Source organism: Falco rusticolus, chromosome 8, assembly GCF_015220075.1.
Source record: "Falco rusticolus isolate bFalRus1 chromosome 8, bFalRus1.pri, whole genome shotgun sequence".
Lineage (NCBI taxonomy): Eukaryota > Metazoa > Chordata > Aves > Falconiformes > Falconidae > Falco > Falco rusticolus.
Genome location: NC_051194.1, coordinates 61,643,118 through 61,668,516, shown reverse-complemented (window position 1 = coordinate 61,668,516; position 25,399 = coordinate 61,643,118). Strand labels below are relative to the sequence as shown.

General features: G+C 46.9%; 1 protein-coding gene across 2 annotated transcripts; it reads right to left on the bottom strand.

The window, feature by feature from the left end:
• Positions 1–1,206: 1,206 nt before the first annotated feature.
• On the bottom strand, positions 1,207–10,446 carry NABP1 (nucleic acid binding protein 1). 2 transcript variants are annotated; one of them, XM_037398100.1, is made up of 6 exons: positions 10,151–10,446; positions 9,917–10,055; positions 6,904–6,975; positions 5,406–5,478; positions 5,074–5,140; positions 1,207–3,599 (listed from the first exon to the last, which is right to left on the bottom strand). In XM_037398100.1, exons 1-6 carry the CDS (start codon positions 10,239–10,241, stop codon positions 3,412–3,414), a joined length of 630 nt encoding a protein of 209 aa, XP_037253997.1. In that variant the 5' UTR covers positions 10,242–10,446; the 3' UTR covers positions 1,207–3,411. The 2 variants fall into 2 exon arrangements, with proteins under 2 accessions (XP_037253997.1, XP_037253999.1); XM_037398102.1 differs by having other exon boundaries at positions 5,074–5,134; positions 10,151–10,441.
• Positions 10,447–25,399: the final 14,953 nt, after the last annotated feature.

The following is a 25,399-nucleotide window of genomic DNA, read 5'->3' as shown; positions in this document are numbered from 1 at the left end:
GTTGAGAGAAATCCAGGACATGGCTGACATCTCTGCAGTGCTGCTAAGGGTGTCATCTGTGCAGACTGCACCGATGTAGAAACACGGTTTCATCACAAGCAGCACTAGCTGCAGATCTCCTTACCAGAATCCACGTGATGCTGAGGGACAGCATTACTGGAGCACACAGGACTGCAACCTCCCAGGTTCGAGTTAAGGCTAAAGCTAATGGAGTTGTGAAAGCAGATTCTATCTGGCATGCCTTGGTCCAGCATTTATGTTTATTGTTACGGCACCTCCCCTTTTCCACTGTGGACATAGGGTGCATGACTACCGCGCATCCACGGTTGAGAGTATTTCATGGTACAGGACTGCTTTTCCACTTTTGGGACCAAGGTGAAAGATTCACGCTGACGACTGGCAGCAGGAACACCCGGAGGACTGCAGCAGAGGTACAGCAACACTCGCCGCTGCCACACTGCTGCAGCCTGCCATCAGCCCTTTGAGATGAGCTCGTGGGGAAAGGAAAGCAGGGCTGCCGGTGACTGGGGGGGTATTAGGACTGCTCAGCTGCAGTTTGGCACCGCACAGTTTGTGTCTGGGCACCTCAACGCCTTCCAGAGGGTTGGGTTTGGTTCTCCCCGCCTTGGCAATCTGTACTATCTAGCATGAGACTACCCTAGCTGCAAGCCTTACCTTTATCTCAGTAAGACATCTGTACAGAGACTCCCCAGTGACCTAACCGCTGGGCACCTATGAACTGCCTGGTTGTGTCAGAGTAATGCGTGACAACTGCTTGTTTACACTGAGAAATGCACCATCTCTGTCTCTCTGTACACAGAGGTGGTACGATCCAAACAGATGTAAGCAGGCTTCCAGATTCCTCTGCAAGCTGAGAACTTGCCATCTTGACACCGATACCTCTGAGGTAGTCAGAGGTATTGTCTTAGGTTCACTGGAAGATCAGAAGACCTTGAAAAATTACTATCGTTAAATTTACTTTAAGTCCACGCGACTTTTCAGGGCACAGATTTCCCCTGCAAAGAAGTAAAAATTCATTAATAAACCAAAATAGTTTCACATCAGAAACAGGGAGGCAGGAATGCTACTAACCTTGAACATGAAGACCAGCCTCTTGCTTCTTTCCTCTCAACTGCAAACCAGTCATCCACTTGACAGCAAGTTTTTAATCTTACGCCACTTACGAGCAGTAATCATCTCACTTACTTGGAATTTGTGAACAAGCATTCAGTTTATTAGCTTCAAAAAAGCTCAAATGCATAGAGCTACAAACATCAGGCACCTCAGCACACACCAACACAGGATTCTCCCCCTATTTCAACCTTCTTTATGCTGTAGACAAGACCACCAGGATTTGAGATCCGTGGTGGAGACACCCCAATGAACATTAAGTCCCCCCCACACCATCACTTCACTTGCTACCTTTACAGCTACTACCGGAAAGCATGTCTCACACCGTACTTACATCTCATTTACCTCTGGAACATGCCATATACACACTTGACAGGTTTGGAAGTCCTCTTGGCTTCCTTCTCACAAGTATATCAAGTGTCTTAATGCAGCACAGCATTAAGAGGTTGTCCATGCATCTAGACTATACATGACTTATTTAAATAGGTAAGCAATTTAAAGTCCCTGAGCTACACATCGCCACCTTACACCATTTCCCCAGAAGTCGCAGCACGCTTTCTGGTTCACCCATTAGCACTGTTCTTCCATAACAGCACCCATGGGTGATCTCGCAAGGTGTGCCACTCTCTTCTGTCCAAGACAAGTTTTCCTAGTTCTGTCTGGAAGCAGGTACCAAGACAGCACTTGACCCAGACTGGAGGCAAATAGCCCTCGGGTGTCTGGGCACACGGGGCTTTGTAAACCTCCCTTCAGAAGTCTGTTGTTACTGCTGCTTGCATTTAAAAGGAAGTTCATTATTTCAGACTAAGCAAGGAACTTCTGCCACTTAGAAGCAATTTTCAACAAGTCCTCATGATAGAGTACCAAAAGCAGAAGTATCAAATGTAAATAACTTGTAAACATTAGTGACACAGTAGTAAATTCAATTAACATGAACAACCACAGAAACAACTCACAATTTAGAAAGAGCCTTTTGTCAATGAAGTCTTTATGGCTTGACAGAAAGAAAGTTAGATTTGTTTTTGAAATGGTTAGTGCAATTTTTTATTTGAGAGGTCAGCTATAAGAGAAGTTAAACAGATGAATCCAGTATGACACCTCAGCTTCCGAGTTGTTTTTGAACCTGATCTGAAATATGGCACTGGACCCTTACCTAGAGTCAAGGCATTTGTGATCTTGGAAATCAAACCACAGCTATCTTCCCCCAGGAGATGGTGGTGGTGGTGTTCTTGAAGGGATAATTCCTATTTCATGTGACACAGAGGAAGGGAAGCTTAGCAGCTTAACAGCATCAGAAGTGCAGCTGTGCGCTTGGCCAGTACCTCTGCAATCCACACATATATATAGCTTCACCTAATACATAATTCATTTGGAAAAGTGAATCAAGGAAGGAGAAATAGGCAGCCTCATTGAAGGGATGGGTAATACAGCATTTGAAATTAGTTCTTTCCTGGAAACTGAGACTCCTGCAAAGTAACCTTGGGCTTTTAAATGAGTGGCTACAAACAGCGTATTCCCCAATATTGTCTGAATTTAGATTCTCCTCTCCTGCTATGTCATGCACAGCAAGAACAAATATCCAAGCTTCTATCAAAAGCAAAAAAAATCAGTGTCTTGTCACTTTCCTTGACAGTGATAATGGTGTTCATAGAGAATTTTTGAGCAGCGCACACCTTTCTGGAATCAGAAGTCAAGGTACAAGACACTCACTATGTCTTCCACTTTCATCCAAGCTATCCATTCTCCGATTCAGGAAACACCACTAGTTGCTGGCACCACCATTTCCTTATACTTATTGCTTTTGCAAGCTATATTCATTCCAAGGACACCTAGTTCACTAAAGCATCTTTGCTCTTCCCGCTCATTCCCCTTCCAATACGAAGAACTCCCATTAACCCTAATGGAAGCCAACATATGCACGCACAGGACATAATAGACCTGTTAAGGCTATATGGCTGACCAACAGAAACAAAAAATACAGACATGTAACTGAAATTTTCTTCCATTTAGCAAAGGGCACCGAGTTTTAAATGAGACTCTTCAACCCGTTACCCTTACTTTCTTACATCCACCTTCTCCCCCTACCCCCTTAACATATGGGGAAGACTCACTGTGCTTCCCTAAGCAAAACAAGAAATCGATCACATTGCTCCATAGACCAAAAGGTAAAAAAAAACAGCAAAGGACAAACTGGTTCACAGTTAACTATAAATAAAAGTGCAATAAGTGTTCAAGTAGAGTTTAGAGTTTAAGCAAGCTGTACAACCACATTTGGCATAGTCATCTTTTAAAGGCTCTGCGTGGGTCCCTCCCATTACTGACAGCAGGGAGAACAGGCTGAACACTGTTAGCTGGGGCTGGATTTACAGGTCCTCGTCCATTGCCTCTCCCACTACCTGCATAACTGTGGCCATGATTATACGTAAATGGAAATCCACTTGATTCAGGTCCAGTTTGTAAACCATTTCCTAAAAAGACAGGAAAAAAGGTTATCACGAGCTCCATGGGCTGAAATCACTGCTCCCTTACATAAGTTTAGCAAGCGGGAACGCATGGAGTTTACAGCAAACCCTGAACACCAGCAGCCACTCTGGCACCACAAGACCCCAAACCACAGCTTGCCTTTTCCCCTGCTCCCAAGTTAACCCCACTCCATTCCTACACTTCACTCTACTAAAGCAAGAAGGGTCAGAGTTGCGTGCCGATTCTTTCCCCAGGACAAAGACTGGAATCTCATGAAACTAAACTGGTGCTTTCAGAAACATGCACTGGCTTGTAGGTCACACACACACCAAGATTTTCTAGAGACAGCAGGGCAGAAGTCAAGGAGAAATCAGCAAAAGAGCAGGCTACACAGAGCTCCTTGCATCATTCCCCACTACCACGTAAACAGAAACAGAAAGCTGCCTTGGGAAGTCCAGCCACAGAAGCAACTCAGCTAGCACCAAGTTCTCATTCTCTGTTCACATTTTACTGGTAGAAAGAGAGGCAGAATGACGACAGGAAGGAAGAGACAAAATTAAATCATTGCATTTAAAGACTATGAAGCAGGAAGAGACAAAAAAAGACATTTAAGAAGATGTGCACAATCTCAGTGAAAGCAGCTGTCCACCACCCAAAGCAACACCACCAAGGAAGTACCTACACACTGAAAGCCTCACCCTGGCACTGAGGGAAGACTGGCCCAAAAGCACTGCCCTTCTTTGTTCAGAATAATTTATTTTCAAGGGAACAGACAGGTCTCGTAAGAGAAGTGAAAGAAAAGAAATTAAAATCATGGTGTTCAAGAGGAAGCAGCCAGTCACTGAAGTGACAGAGAGCTTTTGAACAGCAAATTACAGAATCAGTTTGTTGCCATCCACCAGCAGGGCTCAGCTATACAATGCCAGGTATCATGTAGGCAGGCCATAACTAAGGCTCCCTCTCAGCTCACACCCAGTCGAGTCCTTGAAGCATCTTCTCATTTAAGCTTCATTGTTTAAATACATCACAAAATGATCCAGCCAGGTCAAATATTGGAATTCAGATTACCACCACTTCTATTTTGGAAAGCTAACCCGGCAAGACAGCCGTGGTGACTGGCAAGACTAACAGAAGTAATCTTAAAAGCTAAGGTCTCAGGTGGTTTCAAAAACAGGATTTCAAGTGCTGCAAAAACTCTACAAGTATCACATCAGTTTAGGATGAAAAAAGAAGTCCCTTTATGTGATACAGGCACCTTGAATATTCTAATGTCTCCCTCTTCTAGGAAAGAAATCTTGAAACCATTATTCAGGAAATGTTCACATTTCTGTGCTTGCAGGTTCATGCCCCAATCTAAAAGACTTTTTAGACCATAGTACACTGTTGCCCCAGAACAAAGAATCCTTAGCAAGATAAATTTCTTTCTACCCCCGTTACGTGTTTCTCATCCTTTCATTTCTACAAAACAAAAAAACTTACCCAGTGGCCCGAAAGTACAAGAACCCATATTACTTGATGCAGAACTATTATTCTGTTCACCCTGTACCTTCGGAGAAATTTAAATGAAACAAAAAACAAGGATCAGAGAAAATTCACATTTTTACAGAAAACCGCTGATTTCCCACACCCCCCCCCACGTTCTTAAAGTCATTCCACAGCAAATTTATTTGCTACTCTAATTATTGGCTCATTTTTATCTATGTATCACTTCAAGTCCACTTTTCCAGAAGAGTCACATCTGATCACTGCCTAACGCGAAGTGTTCAGAACAAGGAGCACTATGACAGAAGCCTCAGACAAGTTTAACATACCAGTTTGTTCTGCCCAGTGTGTTCCAAGTTAGGCTCACTGAAGTTTGGCACTTCTGAGTACACCATGCAGAACCTGGGGAGAAATTAAGATTATGAGGAAGTTCTAAAAGCTGTTTAACAGACTTCTCAACTCCACAGCTCAAAGAGCATGTGTCTTTGACATATCCCATCACCTAGAAGTAACTTATCCAGACCCCAAAGTTCAGAGAGCATTCATAGGTATTAAAAGGCTCTTTGATCCCTTTACAGCTTGCGGTGAACCTGTCACATCTTCCTGGCAAGGGTGTTTCAGTCAAGCAGAGGCAAGTACATATTTACTCTAAAGGGTAAAATGGCCTAAAGAAAACAAAAGGTGATGAAAGGGCTCCCTCTGCCTCTCTTCCAGCTGTGCAATCTTGTCCAACGCCCACTCACAAGGTCACCTGAGGCACAGAGTCACCCAGCCTGCTCGCAGACTGGACTGCTTTAGCTCTCTAGGGACAGCTTGAATGCTCCTACACGCTCCCAAGTTACGGAGTGCCCTATTAACATCACAGCATCCAAAACAGGGAATGAAACTCAAAGCACCTTTTTCCATTCAAAGGGACCATGGGAGGAAAAGGCCCCACCAACTCACCACATGGAAACGATGGCAGAGGGGAAGAAAGATCTGAATGATTAAGCAGCTTGGTTAAGCAGAAGCAGAGCTCCCAGCCCAGGTGAGGGCTCACCTCAATCCAGCCTGCTGCAGAGTAAGCCAACACTTTTGAGGTGGTGGCTTTACACCGAAAAAACCCAAATCATGAAAACCGAAAAAAACAGGTCATCCCTCACAAACTCCAGCTGGACACTGGGCATTTCTGAACTATCCAAGATGAGAGGTGGCCACCCCAGAACCCCACTTTCCTGATGACTGCAAGGCCTCCCACGGCATTTGTGCAACAGCGGAAGTGCTCTTCTGGTTAGAAAACGTTGCTGTTTTTCCTGTTGCATGTCAAGTATGTTACTTATGTTTGTTCTTAGTCAGGAGTCGCCACTGCTTCAGTTTGTGGGAAGGTTAAAGAAGGTTAATGAGGCTTCCTTCTGTTTATATATGATTCACTGGAGTTACCTTTGTCTTCCTTCTTTGCACTGCCTCTCTCTCAAACATGATACACACACAGGGCTTCCACCAAAATAAACTGAGTTTATTTAGTCAGTCAAGCTGAGGCCTAGGTAAGCAATGCAGATTAAATCTCTTGTCATTTAAACTCTTCCTCCTTAAGTAAAACTCAGACCTGTGCCAGTGTTGGAGGCTGGTTTTCCTCAACATACCTAGAATCCAGAGAGGGTCTGAGCTCATTAACACAACAGCATGTGTAAACACACATCACAGTTGTCTGTACTGTACCTACCCATGACCAATCAACACAGTTTTTTGCTGCCCTAGCTTCCATTTACTAAGAGCCACCATGTCTCATACTTACCATGATGCTCTGCTGAGGACATCACACTGCAACTATGAACACTCAATACTTACTCCCCAATTTTATGCAGCTCGCCTCCTCGTCCTGTGTAAAGTGTCAGGCATCCTTTCCACAGAGATGCATACCTGGCCAAAGGAAGAAGCAAAGCAGTCTCTTAGCAAATAAGAAATACCACTGTTGAAAAAAAGTAGAAGCATGCTTTCTTCTAAGAGTTAGTAAGTATCAGCATGAAAGGACTGAAGAAATTCCCAGGGACCCCAAGTTCACCACACAAAGTTCCCCACATTTTGCTTCTAGCAAAAGGTACTGGAAGCTCAGCTGACTCCTTTGGGAATTCCAGGAAAGCAGCCAATCATTTTGAGATTGGATGCTCTTCCCTTGGCTGGAGCAACCCTTATGACTGGTCCTGCAGAGGAAAGGCATTTTGCCGAAAGCAGTATCTGTGTTACCATTCAGTGACAATTCTCAGTGCAGGAGCCAGGAAGAATTACCTTTGTTCACTGCATAATACAGATACTGCTATTGAATGTGTAAAATAGGAAGCGCTCGCTGTTTTAGTATAGGTCCTTACCAGATTTTCTTTTTTAAAGGCACGAGTTTGATCATCGTGTTCCAATTGACATAGAAATGCAGTGAAATAATTTTCTGATGGCGGAAACATTCACTTACAAGACAGCACGAGTGCACTCCAGTCTTTATAGTGGCACTTGACTTCAAGCATTGGGATTCGGGTTATGCAAAACTTTCTGCATAATCGCTTCTTTCAGTGAGGGGCATCATGTATGTGAAAAAAATAATGAAAATACAGTCCAGAAACCCAGGTGCAGTGCAAGAGTTAACAGGAATATGGGTGTCTTCTAGCAAAGGAACAGGGAGCCCCAGCAACTGCACTCTCAGGAGTCACCGATAACCTAAGACAAGTCACCACTTCCTTATGCTCCAGGTCTATCTCTGGAACATAGATAACAAACCTTCCTCTTGCCCTTTACTTTATCTGCTGAGCCTGGGAGCCATCCAGCCACACACAGTGCCTCAAACAGAGGCACCGGGGAGGAGTTCGGTTGGCAGAACAGGACCATCGTGCCAATGCAAAGATAACCTTCCCCGCACTTCAGCACAAGCAGTACAGCACAGTATCTACAGCTTGGGTACCCATCTCAGCAGCACTCCATCCAGAAGCAGGATTAATGCACTTCATAACACCACCTTTTACTTTAAAGTATGCTTTAACTCCATGCTTAACCTTTAATAACCAGCTAGTGGGACACTCTTGTAGCAGAGCACAAAGGACAAGAGCTACGAAATGATAAATGTAAGTCAAACATAAATTTCCTGGGACAAGACCCAGCAAATCATGCGACTGATAACCTCCAGCACAAAGTTATTCCACGTATGCAAGCCCTTGTTTTTGTCTCGGAAAGAGCCAGCCAAAAAAGCACTAAACTCCAGAACTAACATCCCGCCAATGACAAAAATCAGCAAGTGTCTGCTTTTGCAAAGGAATGCATCTACAGCTTGAAATTCAGCAGAAAGACATGCTTATATGGGGGGCCCAGCCAAGCCTTTCTGCTATTAACAGCGAGCACCCTGCACTGAAGTCAGAGTAGCCTACAGAGCTGCAACTTACCTGCCTTGCACTGGCAACATCACACACCCAAACTAATCCTGTCTAAGTATAAAATGGTGTTTTGAGAACCTCGTATGCCAGCATGAGGGCATTTCTCTTAATGTGAGAGCCAACCAGAATGTCTTTAGCTTTTGCCATTTCACTCACTAAGCAGTCCTAAGTGAGCATGCGATTCACGCAAATGAGGGCATGACTTAGCCACCCACCAGGAACAGCAATGAGAGCTCATAAATTTAATTTATACTAGCCAAACTGACTTTTGGACATGAAGGGATGCAGTGACCCTCCCATCTGTTGCACTGAAACACCAGCGCAACTACAGCCAGCTGGTCAGAGCAGAGCACAGTAACGCCGCTGAACAGTATCGCTATTAATTTGTTTCAATGTCGTCTGTGCACAGGGCTTTGTAGTGGCCCAGAGCTGTTCAGTTCCACCCAGCGCAGCGTTCCACGTGCTCTCCACGCAAGCAGGCTTCCCCAGAACCACCCCTGCTGAGGAGACAGCTCATTTCGTGTAAAAGGACATTTGCATAGGAGGAAGCAGCTGTAGTTTTGGTGGCAAGGGTGAGCCCATTTCACGCCAAAACCAAGAATTACACTCAAATGAGCAACTTAAGACCAGCTCAGTCAGCAGCACCACCCAGTCACCTTTTACCTACTTCTTCATAAGAAGAAATTAAGAGGACCTTACACACCATCTCTTGGAGTGCTGTGGGCCAGTGTAATGGATTTCTAAGTATAACTGAAATGGCATGAAGAACTCAAATGAAAGTGACTATTGTTTTGCTACTGACAAGTTAAGTGACATGAAAGAGGATTTTCAAACTGAATCTAGTCCCTTTCTCACTTAATAAACATGTTTAGGGGTGTGTGTGTGTTTTTTTAATTAAACCACCTCTGAGATAAATCAATTGCACCTAACCAAGCTAACATGCTCTGCAGTGAAGCCCTTGCATGAATTTTCAGAGTGAAGCTGACAAGGTTCTCCTCCTCTGCCCATCACTTCTCTTAAACCCACTGCAATGAAAAGCAACTTTTTCTGCACCAGACACATTAATCATCCCTTTCTTTCATTAAGGAGCTGCCTGCTAGAGTAAAGAACTGGCTGTAAAAATAACATGCTTGATTTACAGACCAGGACAGTCTGTTGCATTCGCCCCCCACACAACCCTCCCCCCAAAAGAAGTCTTTCCTAAGGAGCTGTGTTGTTTTTTTTTTAAAAAAAAAAAAAGCCAGGTCTCTTAACACCACCTCCTCATTAAAAATACAAGCCCCTCCTAGCCACGCTGCTGCTAGGCGGGGGAGGGGGGGGGAGGCGGTTTTAATGTGGCAGTGACCTGCGGGTGCCGCCGCGCCGGGGCCAGCCGTGCTCCCCGCGCCCCCGCCCGCCGCCACGGGGCCCCCGGGCAGCGGGGGGGGCGGGCCCGGCCCCATACGCACCCTTTGGTCAGGCGGATGATGTCCCCCGGCTGGATGAGGCCGCCGATCTCGTCCCACACGGAGATGGTGATGCTGCCCGTCTTGTCCGCCACCTTGCAGGACCTCACCTCGTGCCCGTCCTTGGTCTTGGTGACTCGCCCTGCGGGGAGAAGCGCGGCTCAGGGGGGGCACGGGACGGCCCCTGCGTGACACGCGTGGGCGGCCCGGGGGTGGGGCGTGCCGGACGCCACTTACCGATCTCCAGCACAATAAAGATGACATTTAAGTTTTTCAGTCCGGGTTTTATGTCTTTTATGAGGAAGTACGTATCGCTCGCCGCGCTCATGCTGCGGCCGGCTAGGGGGGCAGGACTGGCGGGGCGGGCCAAGCCCGCATCCCGCGGGGGAGCGGCGGCAGCGCAGGGCCGGGCAGGGGGGCACCGGCAACCCTCACAGGGGACGGGGACACAAGCACCGAGGGGCTGCGCGGTGAGTGTGCGGCACGCCCGACCCCCACCGCCCCCTCTCCCGACCAACCCAGACCCCACCGCCCTCCCGCTCCCGCCGGCACTGAGGAGCACATGTGCGCTGCGCTCCGCTTTATAGCGACCGGGCGGGCCCACCCCGGGCGCCGGGCGGGGGGGGAGGGTGCTGAATGGAACCGTCCGGGGCACGCGGAGCGCCGGGAGTGGGCAAAAGGCGGGCGCGAACAGGCGCGGCGCGCTGATTGGGCTGTGCCGCCGCCATCTTGCTCTTCTCAGGGCGCTGGCGGATCGGGACCGGTCCCCGTGCTGGGCGCGGTGCCTCAGCGCCCTCAGTCCCTCGCTTTCCCCCCCTCAGAAAAACAGCCGCGAGCGCGGCAGGGGGACAGAGGAGAGTTAGGGAACGATTTGCCGCCTTTACGCGTCATTTTAGGAGCCAGTTATAACGCCGAGAGGGGTCTTGTCACAGAGATCTTTTTTTTCCCGGAGAGCTGTCTCCTAGCAGTTCGGCCTCCTTCGCTGAGGAAAAAAAATACACTTTTAGGAGGAGGAGGCATCCATTGGGATGTCGGCTGGAGGGTGAAGTCTGATTTGGTCTCCAGCAGGCAGAAACTGCCGTTGCCTGGGCGGGAGGGCGGTGGTGCTGCATAGTACCTCAGAGCTTTGGGGGCTGCACCACGGCCTCACGCTCCTGGCACCAAATGTGCAGTAGATGGAAAGCCTAGGGGTAGGTATGCAGTACCAAGCTTTGAAGGTTTCAGTGCCAATGATGTGAGCCTAAATCCTGCTGAGAACTAAAAAGGCTGTCAAAGCGCACTGAACTCTTGACAGGACCTTCCTGTGGGGAGATGTTAAGTGTCTGAGCGAGGCTACAGGCAGGGTCAGGCATGAGGGGAGGGTAGTTTCCCCAAGGGGAAAGCCATCAAAGTGGTGGACCAGCCACAAGCCGCATCAGCCTTGTGACATCCTTGGCTGGCAGGTCCTCAGGAAACTGCTGCCTGGCAGAGAACAGCCCAAAGACATGCAGATGGTTCTGTAATTCAGCTCTCTCCCTTAGGAAAGGTAGCAGAGCAGTATATGTGCACTTTGTTCCTCCTTTTGAGAGCCAGACTTGGCTAGCTGGGGTTTCCTGTGCTATTTCTGTAAGCAGAAATCCATAGATGACAGTTGTGAAATGCTTGGCTATGCATTCCGCCACACTGGAGCTCTGCTCCAACAAATGTTGTGCAATGTTTATCTGTAGGCAGTGGAGCAGCCCTGCTGGGTGAAACTCATTAATAAAATGGGTGGTCAGAATAAAATGTGCTGTTTGTAGGAATCTGAGAGGAAGGCAGCCTGAGCCACAAGAGAATTTACTTAAAGCCCCCAAGAGCTTAATCCACTTCTGTCCCAAATCCTTGTTGGTGCAGATGGCGGGGATGACAGACTCCCTTGGTGGCTTCTCTCCAGACTAGCTCTATAACTTTAATCTGGTAATGTTGAAACCTTTAGGGTGATCAACTGTACATGAATGGCTTTAATTTAGTCACCTGGGGAAGAGTTCAAACTCCAGGAATGACAATGTCCCTGGCAAAGGTTGGACAAAAACACTTTTATCCATAGAACTGGTAGAATTTTTCCGTACAGATGTTTTGGGGTTTTTCTGCCATCCCCTCTACCTTTTGTCTGGTCCATCAATTTAGAGTCCTTGGGAAAGAATAATTTTTTATCCTGTGTTTTCAGCCCCAAGCACAGTAGCACCCTGTGCCTGGATCATTCACCAGGCTCAATTAAAACAAAACATGATTCTCAGTACTACGGTGTCTGGGACAGAGCAGCCAAAGGCCGTATGCTGCTCTGCCTAGTGGAGAGCAACCCCATGGAAAATCTCCAGTCCCGGCTCTTGCATTCTGACTTATTAGGAGAGACAAAAGGAGAAAGTGGATCATACAGCAAATCTCATTGGAGATTTGAGGACAATCCTTCCTTTAGCCAGAAAAAGCAGTTAAAAAAAAAAGAATCCTCACCTCTTAGGCAGAGAGGAAGTCACGAGGGTGATTAGCTCAAAAGAAGAAAACACTAAGAACCGCTTCACCGCAGATGTGCTTCTAGTGATGTGTCACTACTAAGTTTCAAGTGAACATCTGTCCTGGAAGGCAGGTGTCGGCGCTGCAGCTGGAAGAGGTGCAAAGGATCTGGGCTACTGGGCCGCCTTGCCGCTGTAGCCAGTGTATTTGCAAACATGCAGATGGACTACCTTTGCGCCAGTGTGTGTGACCGCTTCTCTGCAACACATTACGCCCGGGCCACCTGGTGCTCATCGGCTAGCATGGAGCCACCAGGCCTGCAGCAGGGAGTGCAGGGACCAACAGTGAGCCCAGAAGGAGATGGATGTATTTTATGCTAAGGTTAAGCTTAGAGCCGGTAGGACGAGGTTTAAACTAGAAGTGACAACACAGCGGGGTCCAAGCAATCTAGGAGAGTTCAAGAGTACACTGACACCAACTCCCTAGCACAGGTGATCAGGGAGCTAGTAAGGAAGACCTCATACTTACAAACAAGGAACAACTGGTTGGAGACATGAAGGCGGGGTCAACGTTGGGTGCAGTGGCCATGAGATGGTGGAGTTCAGGATGATAAGAGGGGAGAGTTAAGGCAAACGGCAGGACCACAACTCTGATTTTGAAGAGCAGACTTTGGCCTCTTCAGAGAGCTGCTTGTGATACAGTCGTGGAGAGCATAGGGGTCCTCTGAGCTGGCTTTCAGAGATCACCTCCTCCAGGCTCACGGAAGGTCCATCCCAACAAGCAGGAGATGAAGCACAGCCAGCAGGAGGGAGGCAGGCTCTTTTCAGTAGTGCTCAATGACAGCGTAAGAGGCACAAACTGAAACACATCAGATTCCATCTGAACATAGTAAATTTTATTTACTCTGTGAGGGTGCTGAAAAACTGGAGTAGGTTGCCCAGAGAGGCTGTGGAGTCTCCCTCCATGGAGGCATTCAAAACCCAACTGGACACTGTCCTTGGCAACTTGCTTTAGCTCACCCGGCTTGACGGAGGTTGGACTAGATGATCACAAGAGGTCCCAGACAACTTCATTGATTCTGTGAAATATTTCCTATCTGTCTTCTCAAATGCAAAAAGAGACATGGAGCTTCAGAAAGCTCGACACGTGGAGTAGGAAGGCAAGGTCACAGACTCCCTCTGTATCCATAAGGGGTTGGGACTGTGCTGGGAAGACAGAGCTGATCATCTTCTCTGTTGTTTCTGCAGAGATACGCGTTCCTTCCAGATTTGTTTTAAGACAGTGTTTACAGTATCTGTTCCGCCACTGATGAACAATTTTGCTCTGTTTGTTTCACAAAGAGACACTTAAAATCTTGCTCATATTTTTTTAATCGTCATTCCAGTTGCCAGCCCCTGAGAGTGCCCTTAGTATTATCCAGCAGTGATTGAACAATTCCTATTTACTGTGAAGGTGACCTGCAAAGCAAACCATTTTTTTTCTCCCTTGCTTCTTTATAATGTATAAAGAAATCAGAATTATTATTAATTTATTTTGGTTTTCTAGCATCTTCTTTCCTCCTCCTTTTTAAACCTCAGAACCATAAGGCTATCAAGTCTCTGCTGTGGGTGATGGAAGCACCAACTTTCTGACCTCCTTGCTGGAGGTGTAGTCAGTCTTCCGCAAACAGGAAGAGCACAGAGAGGGCTTTGATGCAGGTGTTATCTTCAGCCACAAGAACTTCCAAAAGACTCGCAAATACCCTGTAACAATGCATAAGCCTAAAAAAAAGTCTGGAAGCTGCAACAGCAGTATGCAATGGAAAGACAGAAGAGAGATGCATTGTCAGTATCAAGGGTTCCTGGTCTTAAAAAAATGTTAATGAGCACTGACTGCACGAGTGGGTCTCATTGAGAGGCAGCACCAACACTTTGCTTATGCAGTTCACAGGAGCGACAGGGAGCATGTCAAATAAACTGTGACTGCAGCCAAAGCAGGAGCCTTTCCATCACTGAGGGAGCTGAATGTCTGTGTGCCACTCAGTGTCTTACCACAGAAGCCAAATTTAGCCCTCAATGAATGTCTACAGCAAGGGTTCCACTGACAAAGTTAAATCTGTTTCCAAGCTCATTTGCTTGCTGCAGAGCATTTTTCTTCTGTATGGGAGATGCAAGTGTTTATAGGCCAAGACTCAAATGGAGGTTTCAGTCCAAAGCAAAATCAGGGTTGAGTTGTTAAAAGAGTTCTCAGCAGTCATAAGCCTGGCAGAAGTCCCAGGGCTGGGATTCCACCCTCCGGCTGTCATGGAGTTACGCCAGCAGAGACATTGGTCCAAACTCCCCTTTTTCTGTCAGTTGCTCAGTATTCAGTGCTAAAGAAGTCCCAGAGTAGATCTTCCCGCAAGAAATCCGCCAGTAAGAGCAAGAGCTGATGTTTAATATTTTATTATACAGAGATTAAAAATGTACAGAAGCCTGCAAACACCACCTTTAACCAAGCCTAATCAGGCCATTACCATACATCTGACAAGCTCCTAAATTAAGCTACAGGTTTGGTCAGCTATGTTTTAGTGTTAATGACACCTCAGCTCCCTGATGACACTTCAGTGCCCATTTAACGAGCTGGCAGCCAGACTGGCATTCTGGAGACCCCAGAAAACAGTGGTTTGGTACCTTCAGCATCTCTTGAGGACACCATATGTGGCCATCAGGGTCAGGATTTCACTCAGGAAATATGAATGACCCCAGGGGAAGCCACAGAGGCCTGAGAGGAACTTCAGCAAGAAGTCAGTGGGAAAGATGCAGTGGGGAATCCCCACTCTGTTGGGGTCCTGCTCCTGATCAGGGACACAGATCCGAGCTGCCTGTTGCCCCCCACCCCACCTCAGGGCAGTGTACCTGCAAGTTGCCTGAAGCAGGAAGGACTGCCAGGTGCCCGTCGCCAGGATTCCAGGCAGCTTTGTGCCTACCTAGCTGTTAGCTAAGAAAGCCAACTGAGTACCAGGGCACTGTAATGTACCACAGAAAAAAACCCCAAACGCTAAGTAAACGTCCTGAATTCACGGCATTCTCTCCAAGAGGAGCCACCTGTGCGTCCTGCAGCACCGACATAGCCTTTTCTTCCTGGGCTCCATGCATTTTAGCAGATTTTTTTCACCTGAGAGCCCAGTCCTGCAAGGTGTTTCTGAAAGTTCTTTACTTCCCTCTTTTGATTAATCCTGTGCACACCGGTAGGATGATTTACATGAAATCCCTGATGTGGGGCAATTCTAGGGCACCTTTCCTGCTCAGCTGTGAATTTGGGCTTGGACCAGAGGAATCTGGATCTAAATTTGCCCTGTACAGATGGAGGGCATAGCAGCTGGTGCCTCCTCATGTTTTCCATCAGAGATCCAAAGGACTATGCACAATAAACCTCAAAGATTTGTGGGCAGAAAGCCCACTAACACTCACAGTTGCTGTTTCTGGGGTCTCCAGCGAGTGCTGTAGCAAACCCCAGACCTCACAACCTTGCTTCTTCATCTGAGGGATCTTTACTCAAAAGGTTTAACAAGTGCAGATGGGGGGGGGGGGGGGGGGGCGGGGATTAGCACTGTCCCACTGTAGCTATGCCAGAATAACCCCCACTCTGTCACAATCACCTAAACCGGTTCAGTAACCGCTGTTTACATAGGGAAAATAGATACCAGCTTTACACCAACAAAACCTGCAGTGATCCCTTAAACTAGCCCTGCTGCAATCTTTGGTTGGCTGATACAAGAGGCAAATGCTTCAAGTCACAGAAGAAAGCAGTCCCTGTGGGGCGCAGAGCTTTGCCTTTCCCCTCAGTGGGCTGACTAACTTGCTTCATTCACATGGCTCAGCGCAGGGCTGTGAGCACTAGGGAGGTGTCTGATGTGGCTCAGAAACCCTTAAAATACCAGCAAGGCAAGCCCTTTCCTATTGGTTTTACCCAGGGGAGGCAACATTTCAAAAACACTTTGCAAGTGCCTTCTCCTTTTGCCAGCCCTGTCTCTGCCAGGGGTGATTCCTGTAGGCTAGCCCACCGGTTTGTCCCATGACGCCCCCAGGGCTGTAACAGACCCCCTTAGAGAAGAGGATCTCTTAACTGTTCCCACCCCAGGAAGGGTTTTGCTTCTGACTTCTCCAGTGCCTGGGGAAAAATGCAGACATACCACATCACCCTGTCTGCCGGCTGCCTGGCTCTGCAGAGGCTAATGGGCTGGAAGTTCAGCGTTGGTTTTGCATCATCTAATGCTGACCTTCAAAAGAAAAATAGAGGATTTATGTCCAGGAAGGGAGGCTTTGAAAATTTAATTTGGTTTGGATTTATTTTTTTGTAATGGGGATTTGCATTTCTTTTCGATGTTTGGTGTTTGGTGTTTTTTTTTTTGTTTTTGTTGTTTTTGGGGTGGTGGGGGGGTGGAGGTGGTTTTTTTTTTCTGTAGCAGTGTCTGCTTTTTCCTGAAAGTTTGTTGGTGGTCTTAACAAGATGGACTTCTACCTTTCTCAAATCTTAATAAGCAACAGGGCGTGTTAAAAGATGGAAAAACAGACGATCCCACAAGTCTGTTCCCTAGGCAGAGGAACCACATTTTGTTCGCACTGTCACAGAGCTGGATGACGATGTGATGGCCCCCACCCTGCCCAGGGTAGTCACCACCCCTGCTCCCTGACCTCCCTGCAGCGCTCCATGTGTGACCGCTGCATTCCTGTTAGGCAGACACACGGTGTGCCTGCCGTTTCGCTAACAAGTCAGAAGCGGCTGCAACACCTGGTGGAGAAAAGGGAGGTGCGGTGCTGGGATGAGTAACTGTGGGAATATTAGCCCTACCCTCCATGCTGTGCAAACAGCGCGGCCGTGCTGCCAGTGATGTGGCTTATAGCTGGCAGGCACAGGGCACAGAGCAAGCTCATATCTGCAGAAGAGCATGTAGACACAGTCTCAGTTGTTTAGTTCTGTGTTAACAGTGAAAAACAAATCCTAAGTGGACTAAACAAATCTCATTGTGGCAAAGTGCTTCATAAATTACTAATTCAGCCTCCGGCAGACTAATAGGGAATCAAGCTGTTTACCTCAAAGTATGACACATTTTTCTTCCTTGCCTTCTCCCTGTGGCACCTGTAGATAGATTCTAATGTGCAAAGCTTTGTGTCAGTGACTAATGAGTACCTAACAGTTGCTGCAGATTTCCATAGGCTGCATATTATCGCTGCCCTTTACGATATCAGGACAGGACCTAAGGACCATCCACCCGGGCCCAAAAGGGCCAGCAGATGAAAAAACATTCTTTCCAAACATCAAACCCCCAGTGCAGCACATTTCCAGTGCCACTGGCAATGAGAAGAGGTTTTGTACCCCAGGTTTTCCATTTCCACTTCCATTTTCTGACCATATATAACATCAACATTCCTGTCCAGATAGGAAGACAAAGGAAATTATTCCTTCTGAAAGTCACCAATGAATTTTGAAATCAAATGGGTACTCTGAGTGGTCCTTTGTGATGAGCGCCTCTGGGAAGGCACTGTTTGAAACCAAGTTGTAGTTTGGGATATTTTTAAACAAACAAAAAAAAAACCCAAAAAACAACAACAGAAAAAAAAAGCCTAACTCCTTGTGGTAACATGTTTCTAGGAACCATTATATGGCAGCCTGTGTTGTCACCTGGTGTTGTGTTAGGGTATGGGGAGAATGGAAAAATAAATGGAGGACAGCGAAAGCTTCCTAGGGCTTCCCAGGTTTTGGATGACTGACAGGTAGGAACAAATGTACCCAGATATTCCTGAATAATCCAGGCAGAGCAGCTCAGAATAGGACCATCCAATTTGGGAGTTACTCTGAATAGGTGTTGCACTTTGAATTCAGACACAGCTGAAAGGCATACACTCAGGAGGGCAACACAGGCGAGCTGCTCGGGCATTGCACAAACAGGGACTGAGCCGTCCAGCTCCTTATGATCCCACAGCAGCTCCGGGGCCCAAAAGCTGTGCAACAGGCTCTCAGGTTACTGGCCTCACGAGTCATCTGCCCCAGACCAGCTGGGTGATCATTCCCTCCTGGCATTTTACACCTACCAGCAGGTTAACCTTTAGAGGCCTGATTTAGTCCTCAGGAGCTCTGCAGAGAAGGCAGTGCCAGAGGAAGGCAGCACCTAGTCAAAGGGGATTTTACCCAGGCTTAAAAAAACCCAAACCCCATCCGTATCAGATGTCTCGGTGAATGCAGCGTCACTTTAGGAAAGAGTGGCATCATTCCTCACTAGCACTGCTGGAGAAATGGTAATCCCAAGGCATGAGATACCTTCGCTGCTCTTATTTGAAGGGGTTTACCAATTGTCTGCATTTCTGCTACCGTAAAACTTGTTCTCCTATAAAATAACTATAGTCTCTGTTCTGCTGGGTCTCCTTGACCAATAAAAGGCTTTAATAATAGTAAAATATCAGATACTGTCTTCACATTGTGTACCAAGGCATTCTATTCCCTTCCTATTACTTTTGTATATATATAAAGGACAGTTAAAATTTGGTTATTGCATGGACTGAATTTTTCTGTGTTTTTAACCGTGAAGACACCAGTGATGCCAATATACATCTACCTGTTGAGGTTACATTTGAAGATTATTTCTAAGAGGCTCATCTTTGCTGCAGGGTAGTATTAGATAGTACTTAATAAAATATATTTTCTGCAAAAGCGTAATTAATTATTGGAATTAAGCTTAACAAGCAAATGAAAATAAAAAGTGTTACGTAGCCGGAGGACCAAAAATTCCTCTAGGTTGTTCAGTTTGCAGTTGCATTATCTACTAATGCCATAGTTTCATTAAATTCTCCAGGCAAGCCAGACAATACCAAAATCGTACAAGAAAACTATTTTGTATTACAGATATTCCAAGCTTCTTTTATAATTTATAAAGAAATACAAGAGTATCAGTCCAATTGTTTTATGTAAGTCATCTTTACTGTATGTGGATGTTGACCTCCACCTGATACAATCTGGAGGGTTGTGTCTGGCACCTTGAACTCCAGGAGGAGCCAATCCTTAGAAATTCCACCCAGCCATTGCAGAAAAAATACCCTTAGCGTTTGCTCTGGAGGCTGAATGCGACGGCAAGAAAAATCTGGATGACCTTACTTCAAATTTGAAACTTGGTCCTTTTTTTCTCTCACATCTCTGGAACGATTAGACTAACTGTGGAGAGCAAGCAGTGTCAATGACAACAGAGAAAAAAGGGGTGTTCCTAAAGTGGCAGCCACCTGGAGGCAGCTCATAAAAGACTCCAGATGATGGCTGAGTAGCAGAGCTTTTGCTGGGCCGGTGACCGTGAGCCTAGAGCATGGGTCTTGCTGTGTTGATTTACTTCATATGATGAAGGCTCTAGTGTAATTGAAGTCTTTCATCTGTTGGGCCTGTTTGTACCCTGGTCTTTAGTGTGAAAGATTAAAGCCAGTACACATTTATTACCAAAGTTTTCTCTTCCTCCTTCTACAGCAGTGTTTTAGCTTCTGCTGCATTCTTTGATTTTTCCTGTGCAAAGAGGGACTTTTTCCAATAAATTAGACTGCAGGTTTGTTAAACTGCTGTTTCATACACTGGTAACATATTGTGAGGTAAACTAAAACAAAATCCTAGAAGAACAGCCCACTTATCTTGCAATACTGATGAAATGAATAAATTTTATACCTGTCTGGCATTCTTCCATTGGATAGAACCCAGACACGGTACATTAATTTAACCTCTTGAAATGATTGTAAATTAATGGATATTGTATTCGGTTAACAGATGAGGAGATATTACGGAAAGTGGGTAGCTGCTCAGTTTGGGACTTGCATCTCTATCTCCCCAGTTGTATTGCAATGTCTGCTATTTCTTTCCAAAGGAAGCAAACAGCAAACTATCAAAACGATCTCACCACTGACATGAGCAGTAGTACTTCATTCTCTGATGAAAAGTATTTTCCTGTGATATCCTTAGCACATTTTACAGGCGTGGGTAAAGTTACTCTGCCTCTCCCTCCCACGTGGGCTCACACACAGAGAGTCCAACTGAGAAGGTACTTTCTGGGACGTATCTGTGTGCCCAGAAGATCTTCTGTTTTGTCCAGTAGCTTACTGCCCATAGGATCATTAGGAGGCTTATCATCCGCTCGTCATTTCGTCATCCGTCTCTTATGACTGAGCTTCAGCTGCTGTGATGCAGAACTGAGAGACATGAGTACCTCAATAACAGGGTTCAGTAACCCCCTAAGTAAGTTAGATCCTGCTCATCATCAGATGCTACATGAAAGAAGGTGCATAATGATGTGCATCATGAATATTTTTTTATAGGTTTTCCATATTCAAGCTTATTTTTATCTCGTGTTACAAGAGTTTTTAAAATGTTTGTATAAGCTGGCCTTTAACCAGATGTTAATTTCAGAAGCTTGATGGCACCTTTCTGGTTTTGAAAGCTAGAAAGCCAGCCAACCTATAGTGGAACTATAGCGAAACTGCAACATTCACATTATATGAAGAAAAGTCTTCATGACATTCGCCAGCCTAGCAACCAAGGTGAAATCATGGCCAGTCCAGCATAACAGAGAGGTATGCGTCTCATCATCCCTGCCCATCTGCAATGCGCAGGGACCATCACGTAATACCAAGAAGACATTGCAGAGATGGAGGGGTTTGTTTAGCCTGACAGAAACCCTCTCAGCGCAGCCCCTGCCATGGCTGCCACTCCCAGAGAACGCCACTGAATTCCCAGCACCGGGAGCCACTCCTGCCGTTCCCCTCAGCCTTCTCTGAAGCCTGCAGAGCAAGGGAGCTCCCTCCTCTGATGGCCCTTCCGCAAACCCGCAGAGCCACGGTGTTGTTTCTCTCCCTGCTGTTTATTTTTCCAAAACGTGCCAACACGACCGGGTTTCTCTTCCAACCAGATAAGAAGAAATGGTTTTTCCTACCAGGTAGTGTTCACTTCCCTAGAGTTAGGAACTGTGACATTTACGTACATTTATCCCAATCAATACTGCTATATTTCTGAACAGGAATATCAGTACATCCTGAAGAAGATTAAAAAACCCCAAACAATAAACCAACCAACCGCTATTGGATAAGCCATTCCAGGTTCTCTCTCTATTAAAATTTTTATCCTTCACCTCCCCATTCACTGAATTTGGTGGTCACTACCCCAGAGAACACACTTGTCAACTTTGCAGCCTTCCTTAATCAGCCAGTATTAGAGCAACACATAATTAGCAATAAGTATTGTCTATTTTCAGCCAAATGATGCACCAGGGGAGGGTGCAGAGAGCTCACGTGGAGCATATGTCACACGGCCACACCAACCATCACTCCCCTCATCCAAGCAGCACGAGGTGTAACAGTGGCAGGAACCCCATCGCTAAAGGCACATCAAGCAGCTGAAATCAGCTGTGGTGGGTCCTGCAAAACACTTGCTTTCTTTAATGTCAAGACCTAAGAGTGGGAAATGCTAATTTTTACCAAAGCATGAGTAAAGATACGGCAAAACAGTTTCAGGTCCGTGGAATTCAATCACACTGCTTCATTTTTTCAAATGAAATAAAAAAAACCAGTTAGTTTTGGTTCAGCTTGGCATTAACAGGTATCTACCCAAGCTGCCAGAGTACTTCATAGGTATTACAATTCAATTATTTCATGTGCCCATTCTCTTACATAGACCATGTTCCCCCATTCGGTTTTCCATCCTGCTGTCCCCTCTTCAGCAGTGACGGGGCCTCATGTGGTTTCCCTGGCCAGGACGCAGCACAGGGGATGCTGCCCTGTTGGTGACCAGGGTCATGGAGGAGAACTGAGAACACGGGGCATCCAAGCTGCAGATCCCACGGGCACTGCCATGGCTCAGGCAGGGAGCTTCTCTGGCCGGCTGACCTGGCAAACACAGCTTCAGCATTTCAGACTCATGATCTTTTTCAGCAAGGAAAATGACTGTCATTGTCCCTTCCCTGGGGGAAGATAAGTGTCAAAGCACCAGAGCTCTCCATGGGACAAAATTAGTTGTTATCAGCTCTCCTGCCACAAGCGCAGAGCCGCTCAGCCCTGCCTGGAGGTCAGCACACGCCCTGCCAGCAGCCAAAGGGAACGGGCATCAGCAGTCACTGGGAAAGCGGGGTAAAAACAGAAACCCAAAACACAATCTGACACTGAATGCCAGAACACCATCAGTGAAGCTTCAGCAGGCTTCCTTTTCAAGACTGACAATTTTGCATGAATGCCACCAGACTGCGCGCAGCAGCGCAGTCCCTCCTGGGACTGCCTCCCCGCCACTACACACAGCTGTGCTAGGAGGCCCAGAACGCACCTGAAGCCAGCACCCAAAGGGTTAATTCTGCTCAGGGAAGTATCACTTATTTGAAGACTCCGTCACTAGACACCAAATACTTTCCAGGGCTGGTAATTAAACCAATTTGGACATCCAACAGGCAGTTCTCTTGCCAAGGTGCAGCAGCTCCTGGCAGACAGCCCTCCCAGCTCTCCTGCATCCCGCCGTTGCCATGGTAGCACAGAAGATGAGCACCTTAGGGCTTATTAGGCTCCAAGAAGCATTTCCCATGTGAATCAGGCTGCACAATCACAGGCACAGAACTGTTAAACCATCATGGTATGCAAATTAGCAATGGCCACAATTACACAAAACTTGAAAAGCTGGAAGAGCGCTCCTCATCTTTGCAGTTGGCTGTCCCTGTTTAGGGCTTTATCTTTTGGCTTCCAAAACACTCCAATAAGCAGTGTCTGCTGTGTGGGGACATCAGGTAAACAGACAAAGGCGCTCTCCTCCCTTTCCACTCTGTTACAGTAATTCCTTTCATATTTACACCCCATCCAATGTTTATTCTGAAGTCAGAAAGGAAATCCATCTGCTGTGCCTGTGCTAGGAACCCCATGGAATTGCCAGCAGGAAATGTAAACTCCAGCATGACCTCCTGGGTCTATAAAGCCCATTGCCCTGGATCACGCTCTGCTGTTTTAGTTTTTTAGAATTCCACAGATGCCAAAAGTAGTCTTAGTTTACATTAAATACAGGCAGGTCAAAGACACTCCACTGAAGCCAAGAGCACCACGAGTAGGGCCTACTCACAGGAAAAGGATTACTGGTAGAAATAGGGATTAAAAAACTGAAGTTGCTGGACTGTGAGTGTCTTTTTTGCTGTGTCAGACCTTGACTATGTAAACGGATCACTGGAGCTGAAAGAATCCCAGGATGACGTTGCCTGGAGATCACAGCCCCACCTACATTCCCCGAAGGTTACACTTGGGGCTTTTGAAGTTTCTGCCATTTTGGAAGACACCCAAGCCTAATTACAGCGGCGACTGGGTGCTGCCAAAAGCACAGAAGCTGCTGAAAACGTCTTCATACTCTTAATACTGCAAAAGTGGCTCAGCAAAGCTGGGCAGTTGCTCCAGGCTCTGGCTCCCAGCAGAGCAGTGTACGAAGGAGTAAGGCAGTGGCAGGCTGTGACGAAGCACCCGTGGCAGTCACCCTTTCAGGGCTGTCACAACACTCTGCACCAGAACAGAGCATGCACTGTTCTGTGCCTACCAGAGCTGGCTGGCATGAGGGCCTCCCAAAGCATGCAAGGGGTGCAACCTTTGGCAAGGTCGGTTTAGGATGACCCAGTGTGTTAATCTGAGATGTTTGCAGCAGAGGGGGGACCCTGCAATGTTGACTCATGTCACACAGCCACTACTTTGGGCCAATGACTTGCCTACAGCCTGGGATGCTGCCCTGCCCTCCACTTGTTAGCTGTGGAACGGAGAAGGGACTTGAGAGCGTGAGACAAAGTGGCGCTGGTCTCTCTCTCCTACTTTGAACTAAAATAAAGGCACCCTTTTACAATGCACCCACCACCAGTAAAGTCAGAAGTCTTCTGTGATGCCTCGTAGTCGTGGACACCACAGCACGGAGGTCTTTGCAGGATGGGGGCTAACTCTGGTTAGAACTTCCCTATGCATGTCACCTTGGTGCCAGCTTCTCTCTGACCGTACACAATGCACACCTCCTAGGGAGCGTGGCTTGCAGCTTGCTACAAACCGCCGTGCTGACAAGAGCACCAGTCTCAAAGGGGTGGGTAGGAGCAATGAGGAGAACACCAACACAGGGACAAAGCAGAGAGCCTTTCCCTAGCAGCCTCCAGTAGCAGCAGTGTTTCAAACCCCCACGCATGTGCAAGCTGATATTTCAATGCCTTCAGGTTGCTATGGACAACCAAAGATTTCTAAACTCTCTTACGAAGCAGAGCTCTGTCACACTATACACAGCAACAACGCTTGGCATTTTTATTACCGAGAGCTCTGTGTCAGAAGGTAAAAAACATTGTCATTGCTTTGCAACTGGGGGATGCTGACGGTATGATCACTCGTAGGTAAAAATGATCCCTCGGGCAAACCCCACCCGTTTAAATGCTCTAGTACCTGAAATGACCTACTCAAACATGCAGCCCCTTCAGATAAGCCACACAACATCTGGGGCTGAAGCACAGGTGAACCTTACAGAAGCAAGTCACTGGTGTAAGAAGAGGCTGTAGAAAATTACAGGGGGATTACTGGGAAGAAAGGCCCCTGGAGTGAAGTTTCCCCATACATGTAAACTGAGCTGCAGCAAAACTGCACATTTATTTACAAAGCAGCCTGCTGATTACACGGCTGCTGAGTGGCCTTTCCAAGGACAAGGACGTAAGAGCTGTGAAGAGAAGGCCAGGGACAGGGATGCAGACCCTTAACACCTCCCATCCAGCCATCTGACATCTACCACGTGCAGCTCATCCTCATCTCACACAGCTTCAGAAACCTGAATATTAAAAAAAAACCCATACCCACAAGTTCTTTCTTTGGCGCTATCTCATGAACATTAACATGGCATTGTTATTGCTGTGCCTTCTGCATGCAGGGAGTGCTGTTACCTGCATTTCAGACAGGGGAAATGAGGTAGAGCAAAATGAAGTGACCTACCCAGCGTCATGCAAGAGGTCCGTGGCGGAGCCGTGGCAGACGTAGGTCTCCAGAGTCTGCTGACAGTGTTGCA

What these genes read in the sequence shown, in the direction of transcription:
- NABP1 (XM_037398100.1), bottom strand. Translation starts at nt 10,241, where the DNA reads ATGAGCGCGGCGAGCGATACGTACTTCCTCATAAAAGACATAAAACCC. An exon ending in GAGCTGCATAAAATTGGGGA is followed by an intron (nt 5,479 to 6,903) that starts GTAAGTATTGAG and finishes ATTTCTCCCCAG; the next exon opens with GTTCTGCATGGTGTACTCAG. An exon ending in ACACTGGGCAGAACAAACTG is followed by an intron (nt 5,141 to 5,405) that starts GTATGTTAAACT and finishes ATTTCTCCGAAG; the next exon opens with GTACAGGGTGAACAGAATAA.